Source organism: Pleurodeles waltl, chromosome 2_1 (assembly GCF_031143425.1).
Source record: "Pleurodeles waltl isolate 20211129_DDA chromosome 2_1, aPleWal1.hap1.20221129, whole genome shotgun sequence".
Taxonomy (NCBI): Eukaryota; Metazoa; Chordata; class Amphibia; order Caudata; family Salamandridae; genus Pleurodeles; species Pleurodeles waltl.
The window spans coordinates 314,319,398-314,340,542 of NC_090438.1; the positions used below are offsets into that span (position 1 = coordinate 314,319,398).

Below are 21,145 nucleotides of genomic sequence, written 5' to 3' on the forward strand. Positions count from 1 at the left end.
AGTGTAACGTTTAGGAGCTGACTGCGCAATGGCAGCGTTGGACAGGAAACACATGCCCCCCAATAGGAGCCCTGAGCAGAGATGCAGCACATCGAAGAAGCAGAGGCCCAGCCCTAATCAGCTTAGTGCAGCGGACGACTAGCGGAGCACCGGGCATAATTGTGGTCAACGAGCACCCCAGGAAATAATATAAGGTGGATTAGAGAATGAGAGACATGTGACAGCCCCGCAGTGGCAGAAAGATCCTGAACAACAGGCAGGGGCAGATCGAACAACGCTCCCACGGGTAATGTTCCTCCACCATCAAAGAAACACCCCTAAAGAAGGCTGCATCTGCAAGAGGTACGTTGCTCCCCCTGGGAGCCCATTAGACTCTGTTGGACATGGCGGGCATCATGGGTGGGACTGGGGACATCTCCATAGTTAACAGTGCCAAGAGAAAAGAGGCACAACACTCACTCGGTATCATGTACTGCTGAAAAAGGCTCACTGCTAATTCTGTGCACGCAAGGGAAGATTTTAACATACCCGCATGGCCATCTAAGACTCAGTTCCTTGAGAGGAGAAACAATCAGAGCCAATGTAGAAGACAAAGTCGACCTGCTCCCCTCAGTGCTTAGAAACCATATCAGACACAGCAACTCCTAACCTGGCCTGCATGAGCGACTCCTTGAGTGAAGCATCTGTGCACTTGGGGACTCTATACGATTAAGACCACTGAGGGGGGCAGGCGGAGATGGCCAGAAACACGACAGGCTGTGAGATGTACCTTTAGATTCTTGGCAGGTGGCGGTGAGTACGGTTGTCCTATTACCCCACCCAGATCACCTTTGTGCAGACACAAAGCACCCTACCAAATAACATAAAATGACAGGAAACAAAGGACCATGGGGAGGACATCAAACCAAGCTGGAGAAATATGCTGTCCCACAAGAGAAATCACCAGCGGCTGACACTTGGACCACACTTGCGCAGACAATGTCAGGGACCCCCGGAGATAAAGCGATCACACTAAAAGACATCATGAGCGCTCTGCAGGGTATCCGCTCATCCCTCAAGACGAAAATTGATAGGGTCAACTCGAAGCTTACGCTGGTGAGTGCGGATCTCTGAAACATCGGCACAAGGGTGAAGGAAGTAGAAGACAAGACGACTGTCCTCCATGAAGACATGACCACCCTGAAAAAGCACGTTAGCGAGCTACGAGCCGTGACAGTGCAACTGAAAGCCCGCCTTGAGGACTCAGAAGGTAACTCAAGACGGAACAACATCCACATCATAGGAGTCCCCAAAGAACGGGACAGGCAACAGAGCTACTTGTTGAAACCCTCACACTACAGCAGTGGAAAGGGCTCACAGAGTTCCAGGTGCCCGCAGAAGACCTGGGACGTCTCTGTGACCCATCATAGTGCAGCTTTTCAACTTTCGCGACAGTGATGTTATCCTTCAGGCTGCTCGCAGCTCCACTCAACTCACCTAAAAAAAAGCGCTGCTATCTCACTCTTTCTGGACTTCACCTCAAAGGTACTAAAGATGCGCTACAGCTTTCTTGAGGTCAGAAAAGATTTGTGAGATAGGGAACTTAAATATTCCATGATTTTTCCAGCCGCTTGAGAGTTGTAGCAGAAAGCAAAATGTGGTATTTCTCTTCAGCAGAGGAGACATGGGACTGGCTGCCCACATCACGCGATCGCCCAGGGAAACGTACAAGGGATGCCAACACATCGGAATCCCAGGGATTGGCAGACAGTCAGAGACCAAAGTGCTTCCCCTCACCACCAGCAGGGATGAGTCCCACTAGCAGGAGAATCATGAATTCCTAGGAGCATCGGAGCCAGGGCCATTACCAGACACAGCTACTACAATCACCAAGCTCTATCAAGCTCTTAAACCTTTTTTGGACCCATCAATAAGACTGGATTGTAGCAGCTGACTGCTACAACACCAAAACTTAAAGGCTGGGAACTGAAATAGAAGAGACCAAAGGGGAAAGATGGAATGGGTGATTGCCTTCTCCCCTGTAGATGCAGTCTAAATTCTTTCTTAGGGGTGACAGGATCTCTGCAATGTTGTGAGGTAGTCAGGTTTGAGTGCGCTTTTCAGGCAGGGGGAATTTATTGGGTTGCTATTGTTGCTTTGTTCACACCACAACACATATGGGGTTGTATAACAGTGTTGTTGCCACTCCACAACCTACTTGAGCACATAAGTGGGTCCAAAGAGCTCCCACCTTTGTCATACCACTATAGGGGAAGGACATCACCCTATTTACAAGCCTAGCCGCAACTCATGACAGTTAACAAGATGAGACGTGTCTCTGCTTGATGTCCTGGAATGTAAATGGTCTTGGCGACAAGATCAAGAGAGAAGTAGTGCTTCAATACATCAAAAGACATTCTCCCAACGTAGTCCTCCTCCAAGAGACGCACTTAGTGGGGAATGGGTGTAAGGCCATGAACTGCTGGGGTTATAAAATGGTAGCTCATGTGGGATACATGACATGCTCAAGGGGAGTGGACATACTGGTCAGGAAAACATCAACCTTGAGGAATCAAAACATAGAGGGATGGGAGTGGGCAATATGTGGCCCTCTCGGGTGCATGGGATGAGGCAACCATCAAACTTGTCAGTGTCTATGTCCCACATAAACTCCATGACATAGCGCTACCTGTTTTGAGTAGGCTGCTTTTAGACCTCCCTCACTGAGACCTTAGGGGTAGACTTTAAGCTGATGCTCAGCGAAGATAGTGATCCCTGGCCCCCTAGATGAACACCAACCAATCGCAATACACCGTCTGACTTCCTCAATGCCATGGGTCTGGTCGACGTGGGGTGCACCCTCAATCCCACAGCGAGGCACTTCACCTTCCACTCAGGAGCCTATGGTAGCTTTTCCAGGATTGACTACATGCTTTCCTTGGCCCATCGCATCTCACACTTTTGGGAAGTCCACATCTGTTGCAGGGACTCTCAGACAACTTCCCGCTCTGGGCATCATATGGTCTTGATGCTTTGGATAACCAAAAGGCAATTATGCTTTACCCCTGGTGCCTCACTCTTCCGGGGGTGAACAAGGGGCTAATACAAGCCATTAAACACAATTTCTTAGAAAACGAGGACTACCATGACCTTACCTTCTACATTGTGGGAGGCCTATGAAGCTGTGATAAAGGGACAGGGACTTTCCCTAATCAACGGTCACAAACATGATAGAAAGGTGGGGCTGGGGGCAATTGAAACTGATATTTTACAGTTAGAAAAGCAACTTCCACCTCTGGACCAGACTGACACCAAAAACAGACTGGTGCTAAAACAGCAAGAATATTGCAAATCAAGCCAACGGTCCAAAAACTGCCCCCCCACCCCCCCCACATGCTATGTTTGTAGTAAGTTGGAAACAGCGTATTCTCCATAGAGACCAGCAAGTGGCCACAACTGTAGTCATACACAAACAGGGGAAACCGCCAGACAAGTGTGCCTCCTACAGGTCAATCTCACTCCTCAATGCAGAGGTTAAAATTCTAGCCAAACTAATAGCTTCTCATCTAACACAGGTAATCATTGGACTGGTCCAGCAAGACAAGTCCGATTTTATGGCAGGCTGTAGCACCGCCTGCAAGCTGAGAAGATTGCACGGGCTGCTGGGACACTGGGATCGCATCAGGGAGGAAGCTGTCATACTCTCCTTAGATGCTTGCATGACTTTCGATACAGTCGAGTGGCCATACCACTTTAAGGGGTTGAACAAACTGTGCTCTTAAAAATGATGCCACTATCCCCTTTCCTGTACGTGCTTCATAATGGCCATACCCAATCCCAAATAGCTACTTCAAAAGCATCAATTCCTCACTGCACACATTACTGTGGAATAGAGGTTGAGCACGCTTAGCATTCAATAATCTCACAAGGGGGTAGTATGACTGTGGGATAGCCTTACCTGACATACAAAAATACTACTGGACAGCACAGTTACCAGCCATCAATCAGTGGGTACACCTACCAGATAATGAACCATCACTTCGAATGGATTGTTTGACTATGCATCCCAGGAGTTTATGCGGGCATTACACTCCATGTCACAACTCCCCTCACTTGAAAACCCCACGGCTGTCATGATCAAGCTCTGGCACACTGCATTTACATCACTGGGATGGAGGGGTAAACTAACCCGATCAACACCCCTATAGGACTCCGAGGCACTGGGCACACCTGGCATGGTATCCAGTTTTGACAAATGCAACCTCATAGGGCTCTCAAGGGTGGGTGACCTGTGATCCCAAGGAACAGTCATCTCCTTTGAAGACCTACTGAGGGACTACCAATTAGCCCTCACCGAACGATTCTGTTATTTACAAGTTCGGCATTCTCTCCAAGCAGTGCTCCCTAGAGATAAAGAGCTACCGGAGTCCTCCCCTCTGCAAGACAGGCTGCACGACAACCATATGGTGCTTGACATACAGCAAACTGTTGAACAACACTCCAGACAACCTCATACAACTGCGGGAGAAGTGGGCCTTGGAGTGGGGAGGAAGATGAGGAGTGGCTAGAAGCCCAGGCTTCCCCTAGGGAAATAGCAATTAAGGCCGGTTTGATAGCTACAGCTTAAAATATTGCATAGAGTATAACACGCCTGTACCACACTAATAGAAATGGGTAGAGTGACAGACAATGCATGTCGAAGGTTATGCGGACAGACAGGTACCTTTTTCCTTATTATGTAGGAATGCCCAGTCGTGCATCGTTATTGGGAAGCAGTAGTAGGGGGTCTGAATACCCTGTGTGGCACGAAGATACCTCCCCCAGCTAAATGGTGCCTGCTTAATATTTGGGAAGAGACAGCCATCAACTTTATGGACCAGAGCTGGATGGCTTTGGACCTGGTGACAGCCAAACGTAATATAGTTAATCACTGGGGGGTTGAGACAGTGGTGGGGCTGAGAGACTGGAAGAATGACTTGGACTTGTGTATTATAGCCGAGAAAGTGGTTTACAAAATAGATGATGCCCGAAAAAATGGGAAAAATATGGAATACATGGAATGACTATCGAGGGGGCCTGTGTGTCTCCCCTCCTGAGTGAACATGAAGCGAGGCACAATTTTCGACTTGGTGTCCCACGTCCTTAAAGTAGAGGATGGGTTGACGTGGATAGGGATAGCTACATGGAACCCCAAAAAGAATAAAGCTGACAACAGATTTTGTAATGAAACTACGTTTTTTTTATAAATGTTTCAATAGAAAAGATTGTTAAAAAAAAGCTTCTTTTGAATCATTGCATGTCTGCTTGATTTGTTTAGCAGTGGCTGTAGCTAGGGCTGTGGATCACCTATCGTGATGCTATTTCTGCCAAAGACGACTTCGGTGTTAATGCTATGTTAAGCACAAGATGAAAATTAGAGTTCTAGCAAAGAAGGCCATGGTCCTGCCTTTATAGACAGACTTGTTGATGTCTGCTCTAAGATTACTGCATCATCTGCACTCTAAGTGGCATGGAGATGTACTGTTGCAGTTTAGTGGGGAAAAAAACTCAGAGTCCCTTCATCTCTTTTCCCTGGTCGGCAGAGTAAAGGAAAAACCACAGGGGTGCCAGTGTCCACCTCTGTTTTAACCCCTTGTTTGTGTATATTTGACCACGTATCATCCACACCTATGTTTCTGAATAGATCTATTGCATGCCTACAAACAGCTGAGAGAAAATCACGCATTTGTTCCATTTGGAACAAAATGTGCATGTATGAACAAAGCACTGAATGTTGACACTTGGGCCCATAGTTATGGGCTTCTGGTGCAGCAAGTCACCTTTAAAAGCAATACAGAGCATTCATGTCCTTTCCCATTGCGCTGGTGCAGTTTTGGCAGCCTAGCGCCAATGCAGGCACCATTGCGCAGTGATGCAAGGGTGTCTGCACTGTAGACAGGATTGTTTTTGTGCAGTAAGAGGTACCTGCCTGCATAAAAACAGAAGCATTTCCCGCTTTCTATGTACATAGCAGGAAAAAAACGGGGAGAAATAAAGATATTTTTCCTCGGTGTGCCTTCCCTGGGGAGGAGTAAGGTTTTGGAGCATCCCTAGGTTTACAAACTCTTGTAAATGTGGGGATGTGGCAAAATCCATGGGTGTCAGATGAGAACACACACTGCAACACCCACGGAATGCCTCCCTTCTGCAGATTAAGTAAACTGAGATTTGCATTGCCGTGCCTTACTCCATATCTACAAGGCCATTCAAAGCCACATAGATATGAGTTCAAGGTTTTCTCTGCTGTTGCATCACAAAAAATTATGCAACAGTGGTACAAGGGTCTCATAAATATGTCCCTTCCTGTTTCTGTATTAGGAGCGAAAGGAGCGGATTTCAAAACCATCATACTATGATCATGGTGTTTTAAACAGAGTAGATGGAGAACAATTCAGTTCTGTTTTCTTAGGAGTTTTGGGAGTGATTTGTTGCAGAGACATAGCCACATCAATCACTAAGCAAATGTCATAAGACAATACAAGACTATGAATCACCAAACTCATTAACAACCAACAACTTTCCTGTCAAATAAGAATAATGCCTAGGTCAGTTGCCTAAGGCAGGAGGCCAAATCTTCACCTCATTTCAACTCTCACCTAATGCAGGGTACGACTCAGAACACATTTATGTGCTGACATAATTGTGCAGCATGGTAGTATTTACTCTAATGCTTAATAAATAATTCATATGCGTGACAGAGTTTCAGATTGAATCACTAATCCACATAAAGTATTAGGCTTCAGTTAGATGACTAATTCATAATCATCTGAATAATATAAACGCCTAACTCATAAATAAGTCTATCATTAGTTTCTCCTAGTTGAAAGCTGGCCTGCATTTAAATGCAAGGAATATTCTTGAAGTATGGAGTCACCTCGGGATGCATAGCATCTGTGCAACACTGCTAAAATTCACAGAAGTGTGGGGTAAACTGACACTAGTTGAGTGCACCAAGGTACAAAGTGCTTTTTGTGCCTCCTGAAACACAACCTGTGTTGTAAATAAATCATTATGTTTCATGTAAATACAATTACACCACCAGATCACAAAGAATGGGTCTGATTCCCTAATCCTTTGGCAATTGTAAATCATACATATACTGTAGTCATAAACAGTTGCAGTTATACATGAAAATATGCACATGTAGTTTTATTCCCTCACATGTGACTTTTAGGAAGCCCCAAGGCTTTTTAAGGTAATGCTTGAAAACGTACACCAATCACAGGGCATGATTCACAAATAGGTTTATATAACTTACTCTGCATGGAGCAAACCATGAATAATTCTGGAGTACTTCTGGCTTCCTTCTGGTATTCAGTAGTGTAGGAAAATGTGTAGATTAGATGAGGAGGATGTGATTCCTTCCTGAATATAAATCCAAAATCTTGTCAGATCCTACACACAAGTTCAATAAAAAGAAACTGGGCTAAACCCCTGGTCGTTACCACACAGAGCAGGCAGGCTTAGCCTAAGGAAAATGTGCTAAGTATTTTCCAGTACCAAAAGAGTTAGGAATCCAAAACACAACACATTAAAAGTCCCACAATGAATGTCTAAAAATCAAGAACAAATGAATGAGAAAAATTACACAAAAATGATTCATTATTTGGTATGGATGACTACACATCTCAATGATTAATCATAATCCTCGTCACTAAAGTCACTAAATTAACCTAAGCTCAACCATTTGGTAACTATGGCACACAGCAGAGAGGCTTAACTTACAGCAATGTGTAAAATATGTATGCAGTACCTCAACTGTGAAACCATAAACATTCCAAACCTAATTAAAAGAATACAGTACAATTCCTTCAATAAACTGGCACTAAAATGACTATAATTCAATAAGGGGAACTAGAGCTGTACATTTTTAATCTTTAAGTAGGAGTAACATCAGAAAGCATCAAGCGCAAATGATAGTCAGTGATTGTGGGAGACCAAGAGCTAGGCCCATTTGAGGGTGACAGTAATGTAGCTTAGGTTGAATACATCAACCAGGTTCAGCTTAGTCAAAGATTACTCCATCGCCCTGTGTTGCCGTGACACAGTCCCCGCCAGCCAAATTAAAAAATGACCACCAAGCCAGCTGTCATTTATTTAGCATCGTCAGGAACCACAGTCACAGTAGTTCCTTTCAATATTTTTTTGCGTTTGAGGTGCAGCTCTATCAGCCTTATTTTTTTATTTCCCCAAAAAAATTCTAAAGTGTAATTTTCATTTTGAAAACAAAACAAATCCATCGTGGCCATGGGTGTTCTCTCCAATGGTGAGGGAGACATCAGACAGTTTTCACTGCCTCCTACCACCAGGTGTTACCTGGCTGTGATGGGCAGCGAAAACTGACCTGTCTGTCCTTCCATTTAAATTAACTGGGCAGACACACAGCACAACCTCCAATGGCAATTACTCCGTCGGGCTGTCAGAGGGGTGTAACCATGACAGAGATGAAGTAGTCTTGACTGTGTTTACACCAAAAGTCTGTCCTTAACTAAATCAGGAGGGAGGATCATCATGTCACCCACAGATATACTTTGCCGCTATTGCAACAGAGTATCCTTACTGCCAACATATAAATAAGCCTCTTATTTCTTTAAGTACTTTAAATGGGTAGGAATTACTACTAGGCACCCCCTTCCTAAAGAGGTACAAACTTCTTGGGTCAATCCTACCCACTTTAGTCATTTTGAAGATGGCAAAAGTCATTGGCCACACTAAATGTGGGTTTTTAGTGTTGGGGGAGTGTATGGGAATTGTAGAATGGTAATCCTACTGCCCTCTAACTCCTAACACTTACTCCAGTTTCAGGTGGCCACTATAACCGCAATAAACCCTTGAGATAGATGTCTTATAGGACAAAAGCAGAGGCATTCAACAACCAGAAAGTGGATCCGCAAGAACTGTCTTAACGTCTGGTTCTCTTCTCTTTCAAGTGTGCCCCAAGTGTTATGTGTGAGCCAAGCAGATCTATTAGGCAGGCTTTGACACAGTAGTGTTAAAAAGAATGTCCACAGCCTCCACCATGCATATTCTCTGGGGTTCAGAGGAGACATGTTTGCCTATTTAGGTAAGCCAATTATTTTCTCCTGGGAGGGATTACAAACCTGTTTTCATTTTTTCGAGGCTAATTACTGGCAGGGAGATGCTACATAGCCAATACACATTAAACTGAAACGCTGTGAAAACAGCTAAATGGAATTACCCGAAAATTGGCAGGAAGCTAGGTCTTGGTCCAGAAAGTGTGCTTTTTATAATATGGTGTAAATCTGTTCAGTATTTTGTTAGAAATTAGGGTTAAGAAAATATATAGATCTGGAGGTTTGGGTTCATGGGACTCTCACTAGAGTCCAGTGATCACACAAGTTTACAAAAAAAAGCGATCTGAATGGCCGAGGGGGCTTTTTCCCCTTCAGTTACCTTGTGCCAGCAGGAGTGAGGGTTTCAAGAGAGTGAGCCCTCTGATTAGCTGGCCACAACATAAAAAGAAATGTTGCGGTAACCATAACAGGACTTAATGCCCTGTCCTGAAATAAAAATAAAAAAATGTATATATATATATATACATTAAGAGGAAGAGGAAGGATATCCTATCCTATTCCTCAGAGGATCCCCCATGGGGCAAAAAGTTAACAAAAATATATATTATTTCAACAATCCTGCAGTTCTCCCATGGGATTGTGGTTAAAAAAACAAAACAGCATCCATTTATTTTTAATAAATAGCCCCTGGGGTTACTCAGGGGTCAAATAGTCACATTATTTTGTTTCAATTATGGGGTGGGCTTGTCCATGGGGCCCTCCTGCCTAAGCTGGTTTCAGCCCCAGGGACCTCATCTCCCCAGTAGGGAGGGGTGGATTGGCCTCCCTTCCCATGGTATTGGTCCTGGGAACTCTGCTCTGCAGGGTCTGGCATAATAATAAAGGGAAGTAGGAGTGCACCCCCCACAACCCAGGTGAGCCCACCTCCAAGCTTCTATGATGCTCTCAGGACCCTAATTCATGGGTGTGTCTCTTGTATTAGAGAAGGGGTTGTGCAGCTCATTCCATGAGCCATAGATCTGACCCAGGGTCCCCAAATCCGGGGACCAGATACAAGCAGTGTCCCAGGTATGCTGTTTTTTGCCTAGAAGAGTGTGGGTAGGTTATGCAAAACAAAACTTTGCTCCTTCCCAGACAATAGCAGTGAAATCAATTGCTCTTACCCAGGTGGGAGCAGAGAACAATTGTGCCAGCTCTTGTCAGTACCACAATAGGCACTGGCTGTCAGCTGGCTGGGACCACAGGACTCTTCTCATGACCACCAATGACAACTGCATTGTGGGTGCCATGGGTGGCCTCTGGGGCACCCTGTCACCAAAGAAATTACCTAGTCACACCAGCATCGGTTTGGTTGCTAGAGGGGAGCCTGTGAGGGCCCTAGGGCTTCCTCCACACCCAGCAACATTCATAAAAGGTGTGAGGCCCTGGGTAGGCACCAGAGCATTTAAAAAATATTGCAAATTAAAAAACAAACAAACAATAGAAATAATAAATGTATATCAAGAGCCACTCATATATTATTACTGCTCCTTGCAAGGAACAACCCCCAAGTGTTCTGTGGGAGCTTCTTAAATATATTTTCTGGAGCCTGGTAGTTTCCCTAGAAAGGCAGAGGCACCAAAAAGCCTTTTTAAAATGCCGTGGGGGCTGGAGGGAGTGTAGCAGCTCCCCAGAAACATTGAAAAGACAGTAGGTTTCCTGGGTCTCATAATCCATGAGCCCAGGATAACTTACATATTTTTTAAAGCACTCTGAGCTTGATTCTCTTCGGCTAGAGTGCTAGGCCCCCTTGTGGTCAGTTATATGACTGCACTTTACAGTCTGAAGAAAGTTAAAGACTCAAATACATGTTGATAGTTTTTTTTTAATAAGGCTTTATTAACACAATATTGTGACACTTTTAATAAATATTACCATTTGTGAATTTATATGATGTACATTAAATTTTTGGTGACTTAGGCCCACTTTTTATATTTTGGTGTTCCGCAACTTTGACAAAGTCAGTAGGTCTGCATTACCTAAAATGACACCCTTCATATTGTAACATCCCAAAATCAGTCATACACACCCATAGGGGTTTGGGTGCCAGGTCCTTCACCCAACCCCACAACACACATGGCAGAAGACCATGCCCAGTGGAAATTGGTTGCCCGTAGGGGTTGGGTGCAGGGCCTGGCCATAGGTGGGGGTGGACATATGTAAGACAATAAAATATTACTTTACATTAAAAAGCACTAGCAATTTACTGAAAAAAACAAAGTTTAAAGTGATGTTATAGTGTGGTATGGCAATAAGATCTTACTTTGCATTAAAAAGAACTTTAAAAATTATCAGAAAAAAACTAAAAGTGTATAAAAATGAGAAATACATTGCAAAACCAATGGTTAAAGTGATGTTAGAGATAGTTATGGTAATAATATCTTACTATAGCTTACAATGTCTTACTATAGTATAGTATAGTATAGTATAGTTAGGTATGGCATTTATCTTATTTTGCAGTAAAAAAAACCTTAGAAATTTACTGAAGAAATCGAAAATGTATACAAAAACATACTTGACCAGTTAATGGAATAGAACTCCCCCCTCTATGTCAATTTCTTTGACTATGAGAAGGCATTCAACAGTTTAGACAGAGTGACCTTTTGTAAACTCCACCACCACAGTACTAGATAAACTCATAACAATCATCAGGAACTCCTATGAGGGAGTGACCTGAAAGATAGTCCATAGAGGATAACTCATGGAAGCCTTCCAAGTGAGGACTGGAGTTCACCAGTGTTGTTTGCTCTCATATTTTCTCTTCCTGCTGGCCATAGACTGGATCATAAAGACATCCATAAAAGAAAAAGAGGAAGGTCAAGAAACACCTGTTGCTGAGGCCTTGAGAATGACTGTTAGGAGGTGGGCTACACCTATAGTCAGATTGAAAGAAAAGCCCAAGACAGAGATGGATGGAGAGTCCTAGTTGACAACCTAAACTCCTGAAGGAGGGTAGTAGGCATAAGTAAGTATCATCTTCAAATACTATCAGGGTAAACATAAGCTTAGTGTGCTTATTTCCACATATATTTACCTACAACAATGTTGCTCACCTATACATAATTAGCTTCTCCATTGTTAACAATTTTGCTTCAGTATTTTTGAGGCACATATTTTTTCCAAATTATTCAAATACTACATCCTATTTAAATAGGAGCTACAAAGTTCTGTGCTAAATATTCATTCACTGCAAACTTCCCCTTACAAACTGTGGCAGGAATAAAACAGTTGACTTTTAATGGGGGAAATGTGATGTGAACTCACAAGCAACTGCAAATAAGTGTGGTAAGCACCACTTTCCTTGTATGTTATTATTTTTGAAACATATATTAACTGAAATGATGAAAGGGGAATGTAAAAAGCATACATAAGCTCAAAGAAATCATGACTACCAGATGGTTTTCTTGCTGGAAATATCTGAGTAGGAGATGTATCAATGGAGAGGAATTCTCATTCATTGCACATTTAAAAAGAAGCATTGTCAAAGCCAATGGGTTTCACACACGAGATCTATTTGCTTTGCCAATGATAGCTAGGCATGTTGTATGTTAACGTGACTGTTGTGCAGCATGGGCAATGTTTTTTCTTAAAAAAGAGCTATGATGTGGCCACCATGTCATTTTGTAGGAGCATACCAACAACCCTAAACATTGAGGCCAATATTTTCTCCCTCTTTTCTTTTTATCAAATTCTTTATCTGATAAAGATAGATCGTTAAAAAAGCATACTATAACACAGCTGTCATATTTTATATGTGTGTCAACATGCATGTGTGCACATATAAAATGAGTCAGGCATTTTTTTTGCTTACATATCCAAGCTGGTTTGGTAAAGGAAAATATATTTTTCAAATTAACAGAACCGCAGATTGGAAGCAAGGAGCAGGAAGAGAAACAAAGCTAAAAGAGTGAGTGAGGTTTTTAGAGCTCTAATTTGTTAATTAGAAGGAAATGCCATGCCTATATACGGGCCAATGACATATATTAATAACTTGCTGGTTAATAGAAGTTCCATAGTGAGGAAAAGGGATGTTCAGATCTCCATGCTCTCATCAGTAGCTGAACTGCTACATTCAGTATAATTTGCAAGCAACAAGCCTTTAAATTAGACGTCAAGCCATGTTCAATTGTTGTAAATGCTGTACTTTATTTTGTACTGGGCAATTAAAGATATATTTTACCTCGCAACATGAACTGGGAACAGTCACTGCTGCACATTGCCTTGGTATGCGGTGGTGTAGAATTATCACTGTCTAATCTAAACTCACGACCCTCTAAGTGAGGGTCTAGAGAAAAGGAGAACCTGCTTTCCACCTTACATGAAGCACATATTCGAGAGTTTATCAATTCATTCCCTAATTGAAGGGCTAGGTCCTCGCAGGCTTTAGGAAAGCTGGGCCCTGTAACAATTCTTGGAAACAGCACATAATTCATTACTCTGAAACACACCACTAGTTGCATTGCAAATACATCTATATCTTGCTCTAAATTGTCACTACAGATCTAGGCATGATGTATGATTGAGACCAGCGGTTCTTAATCCGTGGTCCAGCGACCCCTGTGGCCCACAACGCCTACTCGTGGTCCACCACTGTTTAAAAAATTGAATAATTTCAACATATGAATGAAGTGCATTTAAATAAATAAGCAAAATATAAAATTGAAAATTTGAAAACGTTCTGTAAATGCAAAGTAATTTGGAATAGGAGCCTACAAATTAGGTTGGTATCCTCAGATTGATTTGTGCAAGCAGTGCAAGTGCATCACATAGGTTAAGACATGGACAATGAGTCAAATTGAATTTAGAAAAGCTCCAACTTTCCTATTAAAATGAAATGTTTTTTTGTTGTTTTGTTAATTAAATTAAATAATTAATCATGTGTGTATTTGCTTGAGGAATGCTTATTTCGGTATTTTGGATATTGTTTTGAGGTTCAAACCAAATGTGGTTAGCTGTGGTACCTGAATTCCAAAAATGACTTCTATCCCATGCCCCAGTCCACCTATTCAAAGATAGCCAATATGAGTTGCTGGGTGGAAGAGAAAGAGGCAGAGGTCGCTTACTCACCCACTCCTACATTGTCCCAAAGGCCTGCCCGCCCCTGGCCATTTACATCAATGGAGATCTTCCAACCCTGCTGTGGGCCAACTAAATAACGCCAAAAATACATTCCTGACAATAAAACATATCACACCCATCAGTGTGTCATCACTGCCCTGGCTTATGCCTGCAGGTCGAGGTTTTCCTCACCCATTCGCCGCATATACAGGGTCCAGCGCCCATTCTGCTCCCCCTGCACCCACAAAAACACAAATGTAGCCTACTATGTCACTGAGCAGCAATCACAATTTATTGCTAGCTGCTCGGTGTTTCTTCTAATCCTTTTGTTTCTCCCCCAGGGTGGAGGGTGATACCCACTGCCCCATTAACACCTGCCGTCCCGGGCTGAGAGAATGACCACTGTTTGGTCCTCTTAAGCGTGTCATGATTATAGGCTGCCTAGGTACCCTTGCTCTGTTTCCTGCTCCTGTAAGAAAACAATTGGTGCTTAGTTTAATGGACAAAGGGCCTATGGCCTTAAATATCAAACCCAAGCTTTTCTGTCATTCAGGTTTGTGAGTAAATCCTTAAACCATGATTATTAATCTACTAGCAATTTCCATGCTTAAATGTGCATGATCAATTAAACTGGTGCTGCTTTGTGACCACCCAATAATATGTATGTTTCTGCTCATGGTGAATATTATAGACACACTTTTAGTTTTACCAACATTGGAGTAACAACAGTGGGGATAATTTAGAGTTTAGTAAATGTAGGCTATCTGCCACAAAATCCAGTTTTTTTTACTTGACCCTATTTCGAGTTTGCACATGGGAGAATGGCTATACACATCTAATAGGGTGAACAGGCATCCACCAGTTTTTAGCCGATGTCCCTCTTCCTCTAAACATAAAAAAACTAGCTTCTTTTGGGTTAGGCATAATAGTTGTGTTTTTACCCATCAATTGTCACTGTTGTTTACTTCTGAAGGTTAAAAGGCAGAATCAGACGTGAGCTTTTATGGGATTTAGAACTGTGAATTTGCTCTTGTACACACATCTTTCTCTTCGGGGCATTTTATATTTGAGCAGAGGTAAAGAAAAGGCATATTTAGCATACCATACTTTGCAAGTGGACGCAAATCAATTATTTAAGTTTTGTTTGAGCATGCACCGGGACCAAGTAAGAATTTGAGGCACCAGTTAGACTCACTGGAGGCAATGAATGTTCTCTCATTTCGGTGCTTTGGAGACGTTGTAAATCACAATATCACGGTTACTGATCTACACATATATTGCTTCCACAATATTGTCTATAATAATATCATTGTGGTAAGTATACATAGGGAAGCATGAACTTGCTATTCTTCTGTTAAAACTTTTATTCATATTTTCCCAAAACATTAACACAAGTTCCACTGTAGACTAAGTGTAAATCAAAAGTATACACAGTGTACATTATAGTATTAGACTAAATAGGTAGATTATAGTATGCATCAGAAATAAGGCAGTTTATAGAGTTCAGCATAGCCTATGTCATATAAGTTGTTTTATGTAGAACTCTATTATCAACTAATAGTTCCCCAGTGGCAATTCAGGTAAGAGACTGTCAGAAAGAGTGAGGACTCGCCTCGCTTCTTTCCTCTTTACCTAAGCCTTTAATCTTGCGTTCTAGGGGCAACAAGACACTACAGTAGATTGTTTCTGAAGGCTGAAAATTTGCCATGGTTAATGCTGCTGGTGAGGGGGCTATCGCGCTTGATGCTCTTGGCTCAGACTTGGCAGTGTTATCAGATACAGCAGATCTCAAATTTTGCAGTACTACTGCAGACTGGGCAATTAATGTGTAAGCTCTGCAGATGCAGCTAAAGCTATAAATTGATGAGAGATCTCCTGAAATTAAAGATATGGATGAGGTCTGTGGGTCAGGGCAGCCTGATGATACTGGTCTATCTACCGCTGCTGCAGATAGCAGACTCCTTCTAATCTCCCTGCACACAAGCATGGCTGTGGTTGCAGATAAACGTAATAGTAATGTGAAGGGAACTATGATACACCAATGGGTGGTCAAAATTCATAGGAAAAAGTAAGAGTATCTTCCGGGAGCCTGGCATCGAAAGGGTGCTGTGAAAATACAAAATCTAACTTGGGTATGGCTAATGGTGGATCCACTGCAATAAAAAAACAATGCCAAGAGCATACAGAATAAGCAGTATGATAATACTGACACACAGTGTGGTCCCGGCAACAATGTGGCTTAAGCAAGATCTTGCAGACAAGTACCTCCAAAACAGATAGATTCCTCTGTGGCAGTATATGAGTGGAGAAGAGAGTGGGATCCAGGGTGTGACTGTAGCCGGCCCTTCTGAACCCTCAGTTGCCTCCATCTTGCAACTTACCCAAACTCATTGCATTAAAAGCTCTAACCATTATCCGGAGGATGATTGCAACATCTGATTACAGACATAGCTGGTAAAGTGACTGTGCAGACATCTCAACTACAAGATCTCCAGTGGAGAGTGGTCAAGGCAGGAGAGGCTACAACATCCACATCTATGTTAGGCAAGGAGCATAATTCCCAGACTACGACTATACAATTCAAGATAGAAGATCTTGAAAATCGCCAACAAAGATGCGAAGATGTAATCTCCAGATCTTAGGGGTGCCAAAGGACATGGAAAGCAATGTCCCTTGTCAATTTGTGGTTCAACTGATTCAAAAGGCCTTCCCTGACCTGATGTACTGGGACTGAAACTGTCAGATTCAGTACACATACTGGCTTCCTTTGGCATCAAGTGCCAAGCCGGCTGGCTCTAGGGCTTGACCACGTCCCATTCCAATATGTGTTGGACATTTTCTGCTTTGCCAGCCTATATAAGTTAAAGCCTACCCGTCCACTCCTGTAGCAGTGGGCTCTATCTAGTTTTTCATGTACTCACTATGTAAATCAACTATGGAATGCAGGTGGAGGCTCAAGAAAATGATTGATCCACTAAAAGTGGCTGGTATCCAGACATTTTTCTGCAAGAATCTGCACATCTTAAAGTCCAAAGAGATGGAATGATGAGGATCTCTTTTTCTGAAAAGGAAGCTACGGATATTCTCCAGCAGTGACAGAAATGAAAGGGGGGAGGGGTAATGGACAGTGGTAGATTTAAATGCAAATAGCTCTAATTGAGAATGTTTGGTAGACTACTTAAATTCCTTGTTAGTTGCAGCATTGTCTTGCCTATCTTCTACCTCTCTCTTCTTTCTTCTTGACTTTTGCATATATGCTTTTCTAGTTTCAGCACTATTAGAATGGAAGTTGTATTTATTTATGTTTGAATTATTTATTTGTTTTTAATGCCCCATGGATCTTCATGTCTTTCATTCTATTCAGATGTCTTTGGTAGGGTAGCGTACAGAGTGGGGGGACTGTCATATTGCCTGACAGCCAAGATGAGGGGATGATTTCTTCTCTTTTGTCAGGGGTGGGGTGGGGTGGGACCTAGGGAGAAATCTGGGGTTTGGCTCTGGACAGGCTCGTGGGGTGTTTTGTTCTCATAGGATTTGTCACAGATGCTTGCTGGGGTGGTGTAATATATGAAGAAAGGGAAATATTCATAGTGGTCATTAGACTTTATTAGCCTTTTGGAATCATCCAAAATATCCAATAGGATTGATCTATTTTGAATTTTGATATGACGCAAGGGAAGGGGAGCTGGAGATATCAGCTGCAACCCCAATTTGGTGGGATATTGCTGGGTCTATATTGTTTATTGTTTATACTTTTCACCATGGCACAAATTAAAAGAGTGTGTTGGAACTTGGCTGGCCTAAACTGACTTTTGAAGCAACATCTGATTAAAAGAGAGACCTTAGCTTATCCAATTAATTTTATGAATATTGTCCCCTCAACTTCCATACTGTAAGTCCTGGTTGGTGGCAAACCACTTTTTGGGAGGCAGGAAATGCACAAGGGCTGCTTACTGCCTCCCAGATATAGTCATATTTACTTGCCTCTGGTAAAGGATACTCCTTTGTAATTTTTACTTTTGTATGGAAAAAATAATTGTGAACATTAAAATAGTTGAGGACAGAATGCTGATTGTAAACAGTGACATGAATGCAGATGGAAAAGATCATCTTTGAACCATTTGTCCTAAGAGATAGCCTTAAGAGATCATGAACATTGTTTTTGTAACATGAGAACATAAGAAGGACAATGTTGGTTTCCGTCAAAATAGCAATAGGCTTAGTTCATACAAGTTTCTTTTTTATGATGTGTGTAGACAGCAGGCCCCGCAAAACATATTGGAAACACAACCAATGTGCTATAAACAGCAACACCTCCATCTTTCAGGAGCAAAATCCTAACACAACCTGATGGAGTTTTTATAATTTATGATATACTTGAAAATACACTTCAAATGCTAGACTGTGTTTTGCCCTCCAGAATTCTGTTTTTTAGGGGATTTTTGCAGTTTCTCCTTTAAGCTGCCAAGTGGGTCCCAAAATTTCAGCGATCTGACAAAAAACAGCATGTTTGTCTGTGGAAGAGCAGATCTTAGTCAAAATGTTGGGAAGCAGATTATTGTAGTCTAATGAAGTGCAGCCTTAACCTTTAAATTATTTAAAAGTATTAATAAAATACATCATAATGTAGAAATCAACGTAGGTATGCTTAGAATACTGAATGTAGAAATACTAAAGGAGCCCTGCAACTCCATCTTGTAGCGAGTTCTCAACTGCCTGGCTCAGAAGCTACTCCTAGCTCTCCAGCTATGTGAGTAGCTCCTTTATGGATAGCGCAATCTTGTAAATGAAAAGCTCTTGTTTGGTTAAATTAGGTATTTTTCTAAAACTAAAAAGAAAGGATATTTTTAAAAGTACAGTGTGTCTGCTTTCAGAACTGATGACTTAACTTAAAATTTTCATAAAAAATACATTTGAGGCAGATATCTGGATAGTAATTTATTATTGATGTGCTTACTTAGGTGCCTGGGGAGAGGTGTGAATTGTGTATGTGACTGATGTAACATGAAGAGGCATTTAGGTTAAAACTGATAAAACATTTTTTTTACATTATTGCTGATGGCCCTGCCTGGTACACTGAGGTTGTCGCTGCTAGTAATCCTGCATGAAATAGCTAGTCAGGGAATCTTGCCTGAAGTGGTCACTATTGTAACACTCATAATTTGTGCTAGTACCTCTTGGTGATGTTTACTGAACATAAGTAATTCTTAATATAGAAAAGGTTGGCGGTCCCTGATCTATGACATAGGCAGGCAAACAGCCAAAAACATTTGATCAATTGCATGGGCCTCTCATAAAATATAGTAAGTGAAATTTCTCTGTGGGTGCAATTTCGCAACCTGCAATGGGTGGTATAGAATGGTCCACACAAACAAATGCAGCTCTTTCCATAATACCAAATTGTGCCCAAATGCTATAAATCACTGCACTCCTGGTGCAATTTCTATGTGCCGTATTTTTCACATTAGAAATTAGAACAATAAAATCTTTCACTCCCCTTACAATATGCCCTTGTCAGATCCAAAAGCATAATTTTCTTTTTCAAATTTGACATATATTGGGTGCAAATAATTTTTTCTGTTTCATATTCCCTTTACAACACATTGGCATATACACTTCAAGTGCAGAGTTCTCCACTATCTATCCTTAATAATTCTTTATTACCAGAAGAAGCTTTGGTGAACTAAATATTTGATCAACAATTTCACTTTAAATAGTTCTGAAAAAAGTAGAGTTCAACTATAAGAAAAGATAATTTATAAGCTTTCTCCAAGATTTAAAGCGGCTTATGAAATATTTTTATTTTGTAGGTTTGGAAAGATGCTGCAACTCAAATCTTCTACTCCTATTCCATTGCTTGGGGAGGTCTTATGACATTGTCATCTTACAATAAATTCAGCAATGACTGCTTATTTGATACCCTCTTCGTTTGCATTGTAAACAGTGTAACCACTATATTTGCAGGATTTGCAATTTTTTCCATCTTGGGACACATGGCTCATGAACTCAACCGACCAGTTTCAGAGGTGGTGGATTCAGGTAGGTGTAATGCTAATTATGTATTACAAGGACCCATTCACCAGTAGTGGAGTTTTAACTGATGGTATGAATTGTAGTGATATAATATGTTTGTTGTTTGAGAAGTGCTGATTTGTCAAATACCTTCTGAATGCCAACCTGTTAGTTAGGTCTTGTGAAAATCAAAGGAAAGTAGACACTCATTTTGCCAAGCATTTTCATTGTCCATAAAACCACAGATGGCAGATAATACTATGTGCTCAGTGAACTGACAAACACATTATTTTATGGTTAGACTTTCAGAGAGAAGTGAGTTTGAACAGATAGATTTTGTTCTTGGCAGGTGGTGGGGTATAGAATGGTTAGTGTCAGGCAGTACATGCACTCCGCAAATTCATATATTAATTAGGCAGTGTTGGTTTCTTCCTAAAAACATAAAATACGAATTTACATACATTATCAAGCATGCATAGTAAATTACTGAAATGTATCTAATCTTATGTTCAGCTTGTCATACGTATATTCACTTCAAGGATACAATTACTACGTGGAAAGAACTCTTTAGGTAAAATGCAACATCTGATTTTAAATGATCACAGTGCTCACAGTTCAGTGTTTTCATACACATCACATCAAGGGAGATTCCCTAAGGCAGAATAGGCAGACAGAGAAGTTACTAATGCTCATTGTCATCAGGCACCACAAGATGTTCATTGTGCATTGGGGTTAAAGCTCACATTGTCTCACAAAACCATTGGGTGGGAAATGACGGCATTAAGTAAGATGGTCCTGCAGCTGCTTATTGGTCCGTGCACGTCACAGTCATGGTTATGATTTGCTTCATCAAGCAGAAAGGTCTTCATCTTAGAATGGGCAGCCAAAATGTATTTGTACTCTACTACTGGACAAGAGTAGAAGGTCATACACATCAAAACTACCCTGGAATTATTCACAAGCTTATTGACTATTGATGACAA

The 21,145-nt window shown here is 41.7% G+C and overlaps 1 protein-coding gene across 1 annotated transcript in view; it reads left to right on the plus strand.

Moving 5' to 3' along the window:
• LOC138259651 (sodium- and chloride-dependent neutral and basic amino acid transporter B(0+)-like) overlaps window positions 1–21,145 on the plus strand; it is a 485,427-nt gene that overhangs the window by 252,167 nt on the left and 212,115 nt on the right. Inside the window, exons 10-11 of the mRNA XM_069207516.1 lie at window positions 875–1,095; window positions 19,961–20,189. Coding sequence (XP_069063617.1) covers window positions 875–1,095; window positions 19,961–20,189 — 450 coding nt within the window. The remainder of the gene's footprint in view (window positions 1–874; window positions 1,096–19,960; window positions 20,190–21,145) is intronic.